At 39.9% G+C, this 14,758-nt stretch overlaps 1 protein-coding gene across 1 annotated transcript in view; it reads left to right on the forward strand.

The window, feature by feature from the left end:
- The window catches only part of USP12 (ubiquitin specific peptidase 12), a 79,551-nt gene that overhangs the window by 15,372 nt on the left and 49,421 nt on the right, over positions 1-14,758 (forward strand). The window contains exon 2 of the mRNA XM_050937296.1: positions 12,229-12,309. Within this exon, the coding sequence (XP_050793253.1) occupies positions 12,229-12,309 (81 nt within the window). The remainder of the gene's footprint in view (positions 1-12,228; positions 12,310-14,758) is intronic.

Consider the following 14,758-nt stretch of genomic DNA (forward strand, 5'->3'; position numbering starts at 1 on the left):
GCTGCTTCGTGGATGCCAGCATGGACTACTAGAAAAGTGCATGACGATAGATTTTTCCGCTAATTGGGAGTTTTCCTTCGTGAACAGACTGGGACTCTGGTCTCATCAAATGACATCATCATAAATGGAGTAACTGTCCCCACTTTTATTCTAGGAGACCCCCACCCTTGTGTTATGAAATTGTACCCTGATTTCAGAGGCCCTGGCAAAGGAAGGTTTAATTACACTCTCAATAGGTACAGAATGGTGTCTGAATGTGCTTTTGGCCAATTAAAATCTTGCTAGTGCTATTTACAGAACCGTTTGGATTCAAGTGTTATCAATGCTGTCTGCATTATTGTGGCTTGCTGTGCTCTTCACAATGTTTTACTGCATCATGACAGCATGATTCCGCCCCACCAGGCTCCTGCTTAATTGTAGTTGGCGTGCAGAGGTAGAAGGGCCTGAAAATAGATATGAAACAGTACACTGTCTCAGTATTTCAGAAAAGTTTTATTATATCAGCTGCAGAAATTTCTTTAGCATCTCAAGGCCAGAACATGATATTTTGAATAATTATGCTTCAGTATATCTGAGACCAACAGTTTTTTAGTTCCCAAAGGCTGCTTGAACACCACTTAGAGTTAAGCAGAGTGTAAAGTTTTCACACATAATGATAAAGTGAAATTTACAAAATTCATTTAGTGATATATTGTTAAACATTGCAGTCCACTTCAGCTTTGGGGGGTTGAGTGCCACTTTCCAAAGTTTACTACCTATGGTTTTATTATCCTTTTAGGCATTTGGGAGGACATAACAATTCTGGAGATTCCTGAATGGCAAAGGGATATTCTGTTCCAAGCTACTGGTGGCAAGCCAGATGTGTGTTTGAGTTCCCACTACAGGAAAAATTTGCAGCTATTGTCACCTGGGGAAATCAACAGGATGCAGCTCTAGCTTCCACGGTGTCATGGTATAATTTCCCACTCTGAACCTTAGCATCCCAAAGATGGGGTACCAGCATGAATTCCTCTAAGCTCAATTACTAGCTTAGTACTTGTAGCGCTGCCACCAACCAGGAATTCCAGTGCCTGGTACACTCCGATCCCTCCCCCCCCCCCCCCCAAAAAAAAAAAAAAAAAAAAAACCTTGCCCAGGGACCCCCAAGACCCAATCGCTCTGGATCTTAACACAAGGAAAGTAAACCCTTTCCCTCACCGTTGCCTCTCCCAGACTTCCCCTCCCTGGGTTACCCTGGAAGATCACTGTGATTCAAACTCCTTGAATCTTAAAACAGAGAGGAAAATTCACCTTCCCCCCTCCTTCTCTCTTCTCCCAGACTCTCCCTGAGAGAGAAAATAATCCTCACACAGAGAGAAATTTAACCTTTCTCTCCCCCTTTCCTCCTTTCTCCCCACCAATTCCCTGGTGGATCCAGACCCAGTCCCCTGGGGTCTCACCAGAATAAAAAAACAATCAGGTTCTTAAACAAGAAAAGCTTTTAATTAAAGAAAGAAAGAAAAAAACAGTAAAAATTATCTTTGTAATTTAAGATGGAATATGTTACAGTGTCTTTCAGCTACAGACACTGGGAATACCCTCCTAGCCTAAGTATACAAGTACAAATTAAAATCTTTCCAGCCAAATACAGATTTGAACTCCTTCCAGCCAAATACACATTTGCAAATAAAGAAAACAACCGTAAGCCTAAGTCGCCTTATCTACCTAGTACTCACTATTCTGGACATATAAGAGACTGTATCAAAGAGATTGAAGAGAAACCTGGTTGCACATCTGGTCCCTCTGAGCCCCCAGAGTGAACAACCACCAAAAACTAACAGCACACACAAAACTTCCCTCCCTCAAGATTTGAAAGTGTCCTGTCCCCTGAGTAGTCCTCTGGTCAGGTGACAGCCAGGCTTACTGAACTTTTTAACCCTTTACAGGCAAAAGAGATATGAAGTACTCCTGTCTATTAACTCTTAACTATCTGTTTATGACGCACGGGGATTATTGTCTCCCTATAAGCTGCTGAAAGCTCTCTGCATTCATGTGTTACCTTTGGGCAGCTGTGGTTTACAACATAAACTGCATGGACTACATCTGTTTATGGATGACATGCAAATAGCGCCTGACGATATGGACTACTAATCTAGCAATACATGGACTGTATACGCAACACAGGGACTGCTAGGACTCATAATTTGGCATATATCACCTAATTTCCTCCCTGCTCCCTCTAAGGCATATTTCTGTAACAAAGAAATGAAAAGCACTTCCCCATCCCCACCACATTTCTGAACTTCATACAATCCCCTGGTGTATTTGAACAGTTAATTCATCACCCATGGATTATTCACTCCTCTCTTCTCTCCCCCCTCCTCCCCCATATCTATTCACTGGCAATTCAGTACCATCTGGTGTGGCTGATTTTGTATTGTGCGGCATATTGTCAGGGAATGCAATGTAAAGTCGTTCTTTTAGCACAACACCACATCTTTGTAACTGTGTGAGAGTTTGTTCATTTAACTGTTGTTAGCACTTCCCAGTATCCGTTTTGAATTCCATGTGGTGGGGATGGGAGATGCTGAGGTGCTGGCATGCATTCTGCCATGAATGGATAAACACTGTTGCCCATGGCTTGTAATAATAATTGCGTTGGATCATCAGCTGGAAATCTCTTTTTTTCCTGTATCAGTAACAGAAATGAAAGTGGAAACTTGTCAGGCTCCAGTGCTACTTCTCTCTTCAAGATTAACAGACTGGGACTCTGTCCCACATTACAGATTTATTTAGGCATAAACTTTATTTATTTGGATCAAAGTCCTCTTAAAAGAGACAGGATAATGAGGAGTTCCCAGAGGTGTGGTTCTCATCTCTGGCTTTCTGATACTCCATCTTGAGCTACTTGATCCACTTTCTGCATTGGTCACTAGTCTGTTGAATCCCCAACACTGACAGCTTCTTGGATTGTTTCTTGGTGCACATTGTCATTTCTGGCACTCTTGCTGAAGTCAAAGACCTTGCTCATCTCTCACCAGAGACTTACCAGTATCTGACTCTGTCTTGTGACCAGGTAGCAGCGCTCTTGGCAAAGGACGACTACTCACTGTCCATAACTAATGCAGGAGACGGTTCACTCTGTTTCCAGTTTAGCAGTCAGAATAAAATGGAAAGGTTAAGTACTAAATAGCTGTACTTGAACCAGGGGGATTGATTCCATTACCTGGGAGTTGATTGGCTAGTCTTGGGATAGAAAGGCTAAGAAACACGGGCCCATAGGTTTGTGGAATAACATCTGTGAACTTTCAGGACACGAGTTTAGGGATCCTAACACAAGCTGCGTGCCCACTGCAAAATGATAGAGTTTTTACCTGAGTCAGAGTGGCTCTCAGGCTTGGACCCAACCTGTTTGGATTCTAGAGGCTGGGTGGTAAGGGCTTACTGATTTGAATCAGGCAGACTTTTTGTGCGGACAGAAGGGGGATTTGGGCTTAAACTGAGTCTGAACCTGGGCATTGCAGTGTGGACATACCTTTAGGTGTATTCAAATCAACATGGCTTGATGAAATCAGACCAGAGGACTTGAGGAACTAGCCAAAGCAACCTCTGAAGGCTCATAGATTCAGGCTTATAGATTCAGACTTTAAGCCCAGAAGGGACCATTGTGATCGCCATGTCTGACCTCCTGCACACTGCAGGCCACAGAACCTCAACCACCCACTCTTGTAATAGATTCCTAACATCTGGCTGAGCTACTGAAGCCTTCAAATCATGGTTTAAAGACTTAGTTTCAGAGAATCCACCCTTTACTCTACTTTAAACCAGCAAGTGACTCGTGCCCCATGCTGCATAGGAAGGCGAACCCTCCCCACCCCCCAGGTCTCTGTAAATCTGACCTGGGGGGAAATTCCTTCAGTTAAACCCTAAGCTGGTTGGCGAGCTCCACCATGCAGACACCACACCTGGGAAAGAATTCACTGTAGTAATCCTAAACCTTCCCCATCCAGTGTCCCATCTCCAGTGGAAAAAAGGAGACTTACATTTTCACATGGCTCTAGAAGGTGGGGATCTAGGGAAGACACCAAATACCACAAGACTCATGCTGTAAAATAAACCCCTCGCTCCAAACACACAACACCGAACATAGGAACAGCCATAAAGGTAGCCTAGTATCCTGAAATATTGGCGATTATCTTTGAGAACTCATAGAAGCTGAGTGACGTCTCAGAGGACTGATGTCATAACATTTTTCCCAGATCTGGACCTTAGCATCCAAAATATGGGTGTTAGCATGAAAACCTCCAAGCTTAGTTACCAGCTTGGACCTGATAACGCTGCCACCAGCCAGGGATTTATACAGTGCCTAGCTCACTGTGGTCTCCCCAAAACCTTCCCTAGGGGACCCCAAGACTCGGATTCCTTGAGTCTCACAACAAAGGGGAATAAACCATTTCCCTTCCTCCTCCTCCCCTCCAGGTGTTCCCTCCCTGGGTTCCTGGAGAGATATACAGAAGCAAGCTCTGTGAATCTAAACAGAGGGACTCCACCCTCCCTGTTTCCAGTCCTGGAAAACACAAGTACCGAGAGGTCTAATCTCTTCCCTCCCCCCCCCTCCACCCAGAGGGTATGCAAAGTCAGGCTAGTAAATCTAACACAAAGAGATTTTCCCCCTGTCTTCTTCCTCCCACCAATTCCCTGGTGAGCTGCAGACTCAATTCCCCGGAGTCCCCACTAAAGAAGAACTCCAACAGGTCTTAAAAAGAAAGCTTTATATAAAAAGAAAGAAAAAGGACATTAAAAATAGTCTCTATAATAAGATGACAATATACAGGGTCAATTGCTTAAAGGAAAAAAATGAATAAACAGCCTTATCCAGAAAGAATACAATTTAACCATTCCAGCAACTACACACATGTAAATACAAAAGAAAAACAATATAAACCTATTGTCCTTACTATCCTTGTACTTACAACTTGGAAACAGAAGATTAGAAAGGCAGGAGATAGAAAAATCACTCTCAGAGCCAGGAGGGCACAGACACAAGACAAAGACAAAAAACTCACACCCAAAACTTCCCTCCACGCAAATTTGAAAAATCCTGTTTTCTGATTGATCCTCTGGTCAGGTGTTTTAGGTCACTGTTTGTTAACCCTTTTATAGGTGAAAGAGACATTAACCCTTAGTTATCTGTTTATGACAACTGAAGAAGGGCAAACATAGTACCTATAAATGGCAAAAAATTCTTTAACACGGAGTTAAAGTTGTCCGGTGGTAGCTCATGCCCTTCCAGAACAGTGTGTTCAGCAAAACTCAAATTTCTGAAAACCAGGAGTACAGAGTTAAGATGTATACACACACAACCTTAATTCTGCTTCCTGGGGCTGACAGTAGCCACTAGGAATTATCTGCATGTGCGCTAGCTGCTTTCAGGGTTTTAGGTAGATTTACTGAATCATGGAGTCAGTAGGTGGGGGCAGGTTGGTAGAGGGTGTATTTTGTGATACGAGGACATCTTGGTCTGAATTCCTGTGAGTGATCAAAGGAAAGTGGTGCATATATACCTTGAAGTTCCAGTCTGGATCAAAATGATCCAGACTGGTATAGATTGTGTCAGAAGCAGGGCACTGGGATCTTCTTGCCATGAGTGTTGTCAGTAGTGAGGTGCAATATGAGGGCACCCTGTGGATTTAATTATGGATAGAGGGAAAGTATAGGTTTAGGCAGTATCCTGTGTGTAAGTATTTAAGGGGTTGTAAAAGGGTATGAAATAGTTGTTAAATTTACTGGTGGAGTACTCTGGGAAGTAGGTTAAGTGTTTGAGTATAAGGCAGGTGCAGGTAGCAGCTGTCCTTTACTTATCTCTGCATTAATAAAATTGAATTTCCTATTTTTTTTAACAGGAAGATAAATGTTGGTAGGAGTTATTGGCCATTTAGGTAGTTGCAGTTCTCATCTAGATTTATAGTTGAAAAGTTATTGTGACTAGGTAATTCTAGCTTTTATATAATGCTTTCATCAGTAGATCTCAAAGAACTTAACTTAGGCTGGAGGCCAAATTTAGGCTGCTAAGTAAGAGATAAAGGTCCAGGACCTCCATGGCAGCTTTCTCTGAAATGCTTCATGTTCTATGCGCAGGACCAGTTAGACAGGCAGAACTGCAGGGTCTTAATGCATGGATGAGATGATGGTGTAGGGAGGAGGGGTTTAGATTTATTGGGAACTGGTGAAACCTTTGGAAAAGAGGGAGCCTGTACAGGAAGGAAGGGCTCCACCTAAACCAAAATGGATTACTGGCACTTAAAATTAAAAAGGTCATAGAGCAGTTTTTAAACTAAGAGCTGGGGGAAAGCCGACATATGCGAAAGAGCACATCATTTGGATAGAGGCATCCCTTAGCGGAGGCTCTATTAATGGAGATTCTTTATGTCCTAGTGAGGAGAGGACGGTAGATGATAAAATACAGGTGAGATCTGATGAGAAACAGTCAAATGAAAAGTCCCATTCAATTACATCATGTAATGGCAGACTGCTAAAAAGTGACAATTTTTTTAAGTGCTTATATACCAGTGCTACAAGTCTAAATAATAAGATGAGTGAGCTAGAGTGCCTCCTATTAAATGAGGATATTGATATAATAGGCATCACAGAATTTTGGTGGAATGAGGATAATCAGTGGGACACAGTAATACCAAGGTACAAAATATATCAGAAGGACAGAACAGGTCTTGCTGGTGAGGGAATGGCACTGTGTGTGTGAAAGAAAGCATAGAATCAAATGAAGTAAAAATCTTTTATCAACCAAACTGTACTATAGAATTTCTATTGATAGTAATTCGATGCTCTAATAATAAGAATATAGCAGTAGGGATATATTACCGACCACCTGACCAGGATGGTGACAGTGTCTATGAAATGCTCAAGGAGATTAGAGAGACTATTAAAATAAACTCAGTAATAGTGGGGGATTTCAGTTATCCCCATATTGACTGGGTATATGTCACCTCAGGATGGGATGCAAAGATAAAGATTCTTAACGCCTTAAATGGCTGCTTCTTGGAGCAGCTAGTCCTGGCACCCACAAGAGGAGAGGCAATTCTTGATTTAGTCCTAAGTGGAACACAGGATCTGGTCCAAGAGGTGCATATAGCTGGACCACTTGGTAATAGTGACCATAATATAATTAAATTTAACATTCCTGCGGTGGAGAAAACACCACAGCATCCCAACACTGTAGCATTTAATTTCAGAAAGGGGGACTACACAAAAATCGGGGGAAGGGATAGCTCAGTGGTTTGAGCGTTGGCCTGCTAAACCCATGGTTGTGAGTTCAGTCTTTGCAGGTGGCCATTTAGGGATCTGGGGTAAAAATCTGTCTGGGAATTGGTCCTGATTTGAGCAGGGGGTTGGACTAGATGACCTCCTGAGGTCCATTCCACCTCTGATATTCTATGATTCTATGAAAAATGAGGAAGATAGTGAAACAGAAATTAAAAGGTGCAGTGCAAAAAGTGAAATCCCTGCAAAAGCTGCATGGAAACTTTTTAAAGACACCATAATAGAGGCTCAACTTAAATGTATACCCCGAATTAAAAAAGCATAGAGAACCAAAAAAGTGCCACCGTGGCTAAACAACAAAGTAAAAGAAGCAGTGAGAGGCAAAAAGGCATCCTTTAAAAAGAAGTTAAATCCTAGTGAGGAAAATAGGAGTATAAACTCTGGCAAATGAAGTGTAAAAATATAATTAGGCCAAAAAAGTAATAGCAATTTTTTTTAAAGTACATCAGAAGCAGAAAGCTTGCTAAACCAGTGGAAATGCTAAAGGAGATGCTAAAGGAACACTCAAGGACGATAAGGCTATTGCAGAGAAACTAAATCAATTCTTTGCCTCGGTCTTCACAGCTGAGGATGTGAGGGAAATTCCCAAACTTGAGCTATTCTTTTTAGGTGACAAATCTGAGGAACTGTCCCTGATTGAGGTATCATTAGAGGAGGTTTTAAAAGTAATAAGTCACCAGGACCAGATGGTAGTCACCCAAGAGTTCTGAAAGAACTCAAATGTGAAATTGCAAAACTACTAACTATAACCTATTATTTAAATCAGCTTCTGTACCGAATGATGGGAGGATAGCTAATGTGACACCGATTTTTAAAAAGGGCTCCAGAGATGATCCCGGCAATTACAGGCCAGTAAGCATGACTTCAGTATTGGGCAAACTGGTTGAAACTGTAGTAAAGAACAAAATTGTCAGACACATAGATGAACACAATTTGTTAGGGAAGAGTCAACATGGTTTTTGTAAAGGGAAATCATGCCTCACCAATCTACTAGAATTCTTTGAGGGGGGTCAACAAGCATGTGGACAAGGGGGATCCAGTGGCTATAGTGTACTTAGATTTTCAAAAAGACTTTGACAAGGTCCCTCACCAAAGGCTCTTAAGCAAAGTAAGCTGTCATGGGATAAGAGGGAAGGTCCTTTCAGGGATTGGTAACTGGTTAAAAGATCGGAAACAAAGGATAGGAATAAATAGTCAGTTTTCAGAATGGAGAAAGGTAAATAGTGGTGTCCCCTGGGTTCTTAATTCAACATATCCATAAATAATATGGAAAAAGGGGTAAACAGTGAGGTGGCAAAATTTGCAGATGATGCAAAACTACTCAAATAATTAAGTCTCAGGCAGACTGCGTGGAGCTACAAAAGTATCTCTCAAAACTAGGTAACGGGGCAACAAAATGGTAGATGAAATTCAGTATAAAATGATAGGCTCTAAATTAGCTGTTACCACTCAAGAAAGAGATCTTGGAGTCATTGCAGATAGTTCCCTAAAAAAATCCACTCAATGTGCAGCAGCAGTCAGAAAAATGAACAGAATGTTGGACATCACTAAGAAAGAGATAGATAGTAAGACATAAAATATCATATTGCTTCTATATAAATAAATGGAACACCCACATCTTGCGCCTCATCTCAAAAAAGATATATTGGAATTGGAAAAAGTTCAGAAAAGGGCAACAAAAATGATTTAGGGATGTGGAAAAATTGGAAAGAATCCAGCAGAGGGCAACAAAAATGATTAGGGATCTGGAGTGCATGACTTATGAGGAGAGGCTGAGGGAACTGGGATTATTTAGTCTGCAGAAGAGAAGAATGAGGGGAGATTTGATAGCTGCTTTTAACTACCTGAGAGTGGGTTCCAAAGAGGATGGATCTAGACTGTTCTCAGTGGTGGCAGATGACAGAACAAGGAGTAATGGTCTCAAGTTACTCATACCCTCCCCAGAAAGAGAAGCGGGGGATTAGGTCCCTGTAGATGGGCTGGGGGCTACCATATTGTAGCATACTCAGGAGGGGAATGTAGAGTGAAAGGCACTCCTATCCCTATTCTTCTCCAGTCCCCCGTCGCTCACCCCCATATCTCCTTCCCAGTGCCCCCCCACCACCCTCCATCCTCTAACCCCCCTCCTCCAGGTCCTCTCCCCTTATTCCCATCTACTTTCATCCCGGTCATCCTGCCCTCCTAGCAAGCATTTGCTTTCATAGTTTTTCTTTTCAAAAAGTAGTTTCAGTGCCTTCTGAAATTTTTGTTGTACTCTGATTACATTTCCTCAGAATGAAAATAACCCTTTTACAGAGCCAGATTACATCAGCGTTATCCCTTCTTTCAATTTCAGATTTCTGCTCTACTTTGGAGTCATACTCTCAGTGCCTGTGTTCAGATTTGATGACTGTAACATACCATCAGAGCCACACAGGTTCTGTGATGTAGAGAGAGTTTTTCAGATTGTTAGCTGCTCTCTCTACCTGTGCACAGTGTAATCCACTGCTTGGAGTGGGCCTATCTGGAGAAGCAAACCCTTTTTTTAAATAACATTCCAATTTGATTTCCCCAGAAGGGTGGGGGGAGGGGAGTGCCATGCACTCTGTTAGGGTAACCTTTGAGCTTCAGAGATCCTGATGTGATGATCTGAGTACTGGTTTGTTCTCTGTGTGTCAGAATAGGTCAATTTTAAGAAACAACTCTCCCAAAAAGAGAGTTTATCCAAATGGCCCCAAATTTGTGTTACTGAGCCTACACTGAACCCACTGAGGCACACAGATTTCAAGGCAATCTGAATAACCGTAAGGATTTTAGAACACTTGGAACCGTCAAGCTTTAAACAGGAAGTTGGTCTTAACCTTAAGTATAGCAGAGTTCTGCTTATAATCTTTAAAGAAGGGAAAAAGGAAGACTCGGGTCATTAAAGCTCAATCTTCATAACTTCAATACCCAGAAAGATTTTGAAACAAATTATTAAATTGTAAGCACCTAGAGCAGAGGTTCTCAAACTGGTGGTCAGGACTTCTTGGGGGTCACGATCTGTCAGCCTCCACCCCAAACTGCACTTTCCATCCAGCATTTATAATGTTAAATATATAAAAAAGTTTTTTTAATTTATAAGGGGATCGCACTCAGAGGCTTGCTATGTGAAAGGGGTCACCAGTACAAAAGTTTGAGAACCACTGACCTAAAGGATAAAGTGATAAGTGATAACCAAAATGGCTTTGTTAAGAACAAATCATGCTAAACTAACCTAACTTCCTTTGTTGACAGGAACTGGTGTATTGGAGGTGAGGGAAGCAGTAGGGTGACAGTCCAGTAGAAAAGTGTGTCAGATGAAAACATCACCAAAACATCAAAATAAGCAACATTATTATATTCTGTCCGTATTTTACAAAGTTTGCAGCATTTCCAGCCTTTACTGCTTCATATTGTACCATAATGTCTCCCACATGTTAGTGCTGAGATGGTGATCATTAGGCCAAGATGATATAACTTTATAGAAAACCAGTTTGAAGATTGCAGAACTATAATATTAATAAAACAAACAATCCTCTTTGCTCCTTGCAGATAATCTGCATTCCCTAACTTCTGTAAAATGTAATCCTGGTATAATAGTACATTCCAGGCATTTTGATGCGTGCAAATGTTGCTCAGAAAAAAACTGATGTCTTATTGTTTTGGTGTGCTTTATTTATAGTTATGCAAAAATACATGTGACTTTTGCAGGTCAGTAAATATTATATAAAGGTGAATTAACCAGAACATACACAGAAATAAAGATATCTTTTAAGGGATTGTAAAATGATTTAACATAATCCTGTCTGTCTTGGTTCAAGAGAGGTTAGGTGATGTTATATTTTGAGAGTTTTAAAAATATTAATGGGGTGTAGACTGAGGAATACTTGCTAGATGTTCTGCCTCCTTTAAGAGCTGGGCGGAGGGAGGGGAGATGGCAATTTAATTCTTCTCCCTGACTAAGTTCCATTCTGGAGGTGTCAGCCAGAAAAAACACCAACAATTAAAATGGCTACTTTTTTCTGTATTGCTGGCTAATTAGGACTAGCTAAGCATGCTCTGTTAGTTCTCGCTCTAATCATTGCCAAGATTTTAATTGCTGTATATAATAACTGGGCTGGGTCTTAAAAACCACCCCCTGGGAAGGAGGCAGAGCAGACACCTAATCCATTGTTCTGCAGATTTACAGTCAGATTAATTTTTTGCATTTCTTTGCCTTTCTTCACTTGACTAAGGCGTAACTGTTGTTACAGAGTCTAGGAAATCCAGAGCATTTATGGCCTGAAAGCTGTGGCATGCCTGTTTTGGCTGGATTAGCCCCAGGTTATGGATTGCCTAGGAATAAGTACCAAATTCTGACCAAAACTTTAATTAATTAATTAATTATATTTATTTTGATGGATCAGAAGGTTCAAACTCAGTCAGACATGCTTTTCCGGTATGTTCAATGTGTTTGGTTTAAAATTGCCATAAACAATTACTTAATTTTGGTAGAATAAATGTGCACTGTGGAATATAGGCAGTTAATTCCAAGCATAGAGGTTAATTGTCCTCTACATAAATACATCCTACTTCAAAAGCAATTGAACACCTGTTTTTCTTTTTAAACAAGTAACTGTTGTTCATATTAGACATTTTGAGGCAGATTTTCAGAACTGTGAGTATGTATTTGCATGCCTCATTTGTGCATACTCTACCAGTTAGATGCGTAACTGTCCATCTGTGTGTGCAGTTAGTCACATTGACCGTTGCAGAACTGGCCTTATATTCTGGTAGAAACTGCCATTTAATTATTTTTTTCCTTCTTTAGTTACACTACATGTTTACACTGTGGACGTAGATAGAACTATAAATAAATAGATAGAACCATAGAACCTGTGAATATTAAGATTTCATTGTTTTATTTTCCAGGGCGCCAATGCCTCAACTTTAGAGAAAGAGATTGGTCCGGAGCAGTTTCCAGTCAATGAGCACTATTTTGGTTTAGTTAACGTAAGTTTCAGTTGATAATTTGATTGCTTTGAAATACTAAGTGATAGAACTAAAGTGGAGCAAATTGCGTACGACATTAATATAATGTCAGTGGAAAAAAATTATTGAAATCTGACTTGCTGTAAACTTAATGTTAAAAGTTAAGCATCTCATAAAGGTACAATATGTATATATGTTAGAATAAATATAGAACTATTTCTCATGTTTCTTGTGTTTTACTCATCTTTAACCTTTTACTTTTTCAGATTACTGTACTCTAAAGCAGAAAAGTACATAGCATGCTGTGGTTGTTATCACAGTCTATATAAATAATTACATACAAAAAGTCTTACTGCTATAGTTGCTGTGTTAAAGCACTCAGAAGTGTGGAAATGCCTAAATAAAAATTGCAGTTTTTCTTGAAACTTTCAAAATATATTCAGCCCAAAAAAGAGAGGAAGATTGGAAAATTTCTGGATATTCTATTCAATAATAAAATTTAATTACATAACTGACAGTTGGCAAATTGTGAAAATTGCATCCCATTAGAAGAACTTATGTAGCACTGCCTGAAGTGATGTAACAGTTTTTAAATTTTGTTTCTTGGTGATGAGAGTATTGTAAAGACAACCAGTAATATAATATAGCGCTTCACCTTGGATGGACCAGAGCACCAAATGCTGCTTGGTTCTGCATGAGCTACATAATTTTACATTGATTTATATTGAATTCCATCTCTTTCAGTTTGGCCCATAGCTTTAATGTCTCCTGCTCACTATGCATTTTGGTTCTCTTCCTTCTGCGTGTTTTACTCTCCCAATTAATATGTCACCAGTCTGTGTACTTTTTCAATCTGGAAATTGTGAAACCTTTTGTCTACATCTTTGTTGCTCTGATTTCTGTAGGAAATTTTGAAAGGTATATTTGAAATTCACTGATTAATTAAAAATGTTCATTTCATATTTAAACAAAAATTCAATTGTTTTGGATATTCTTGTTTATAAAGTGATCAGTATCTTTCATGTAATATTAAAAACTTTGAGCTACTGAAAGCAGCCTTTCCTGGAGAATAATTTTTGGGATGGGGACACGACTTTTTTGCGGGATAGGGAATTGGGTTGGTTTTGTTTTTGTTCTCATCCTCTGTTCATCCTGATTACCTATATTCTAAATTGTAGGAGCCGTGACTCTTTAAAGCATTTAGCAATAGATATGTATTCTATTAATGTACTTGAAATCAACTGAAAATATGGAAACCAGATGTCTGTCTTTGGTCTCCAATTTTCTGACTGCATTGTATATGGTGGTTTTGTTGGTTATGCAGTCCCAAATGAGAGCTGCCAAAGGAATCGCTTTTCCCATACTCCCAAAGCAATGAAAGGAACTGTTAGACCATTCTAGGTTGAGAACATGCTCAACTTGTCCCCAGATAACTGTTTGTATTAGTGGCTTTATCATAGTACATCCCTATAGTTTGAAACTACCAACATGCACCAATACATAACATTTTCATTAATTACTTTGATAATGGAGTGGAAAATATGTTTATAAAATTTGTAGATGACATGAAGCTGAGAGAGGTCACAAGCATTACAGAGGACAGGATTAGAATTCCAAAGAATCTGATAATTCGGAGAATTTGTCTGAAATAAACAAGATGACATTCAATAAAAACATGCAAAGTATTCAAATGCACAAATACAAAATGGGGAATAGCTGGCTAGACAGTAGCGCTGCAGAAAAGGGTCTAGGGGTTACTGTGGATCACAAATAGAATATGAATAATTAATATGATGCCGTTGGGGGAAAAAAAGGCTAATATTCTGTGATGTATTAGCGGTAGTATTGTATATAAGACATAGGAGGTGATTGTTATGCTGTACTTGGCACTGGTAAGACCTCAACTGGAATAGTGCATCCAGTGTTGGGTACTACACTTTAGGAAAGAGATGAACTAACTGAAAAGAGTCCAGAGGAGAGCAACAAAAATGATAAAAGGTTTCGAAAGCATGACCTATGAGAAAAGATTTAAAAAAATAGAGTATATTTAGTCTTTAGAAAAAGGAGGTAGGTGAGGGTTGCTGATAAATCTTCAGTTAGGGTAAGGGCTTCTATAATGATGATGATTGGTTGTTCTCTATGTCCACAGAAGGTAGGACAAGAAGTATCTGGCTTAATGTGCAGCAAAGGTGGTTTAGGTTAGATATTAGAAAAGCCTTTCTAATGATAAGGATAGTTAAGTACTGGAATAGGTTGCCGAGACAGCTTGTGGAATCCTTCTCACTGGAGGTTTTTAAGAGCATGTTAGACAACACCTATCGGGTATTCTTAGGTATTCATGGTCCTGTTTCAGCTCAGGAAGATGACCTTGATGGCCTCTTGAGGACCCTTCCAGCCTTACATTTCTATGATTTTACAATTTATATGATGAAAATAGTATTTTGCATTTTTAAAATGCTATACAAATGTT

The sequence above is a fragment of the Gopherus flavomarginatus genome, chromosome 1 (assembly GCF_025201925.1).
Source record: "Gopherus flavomarginatus isolate rGopFla2 chromosome 1, rGopFla2.mat.asm, whole genome shotgun sequence".
In the NCBI taxonomy this organism is placed as follows: domain Eukaryota; kingdom Metazoa; phylum Chordata; order Testudines; family Testudinidae; genus Gopherus; species Gopherus flavomarginatus.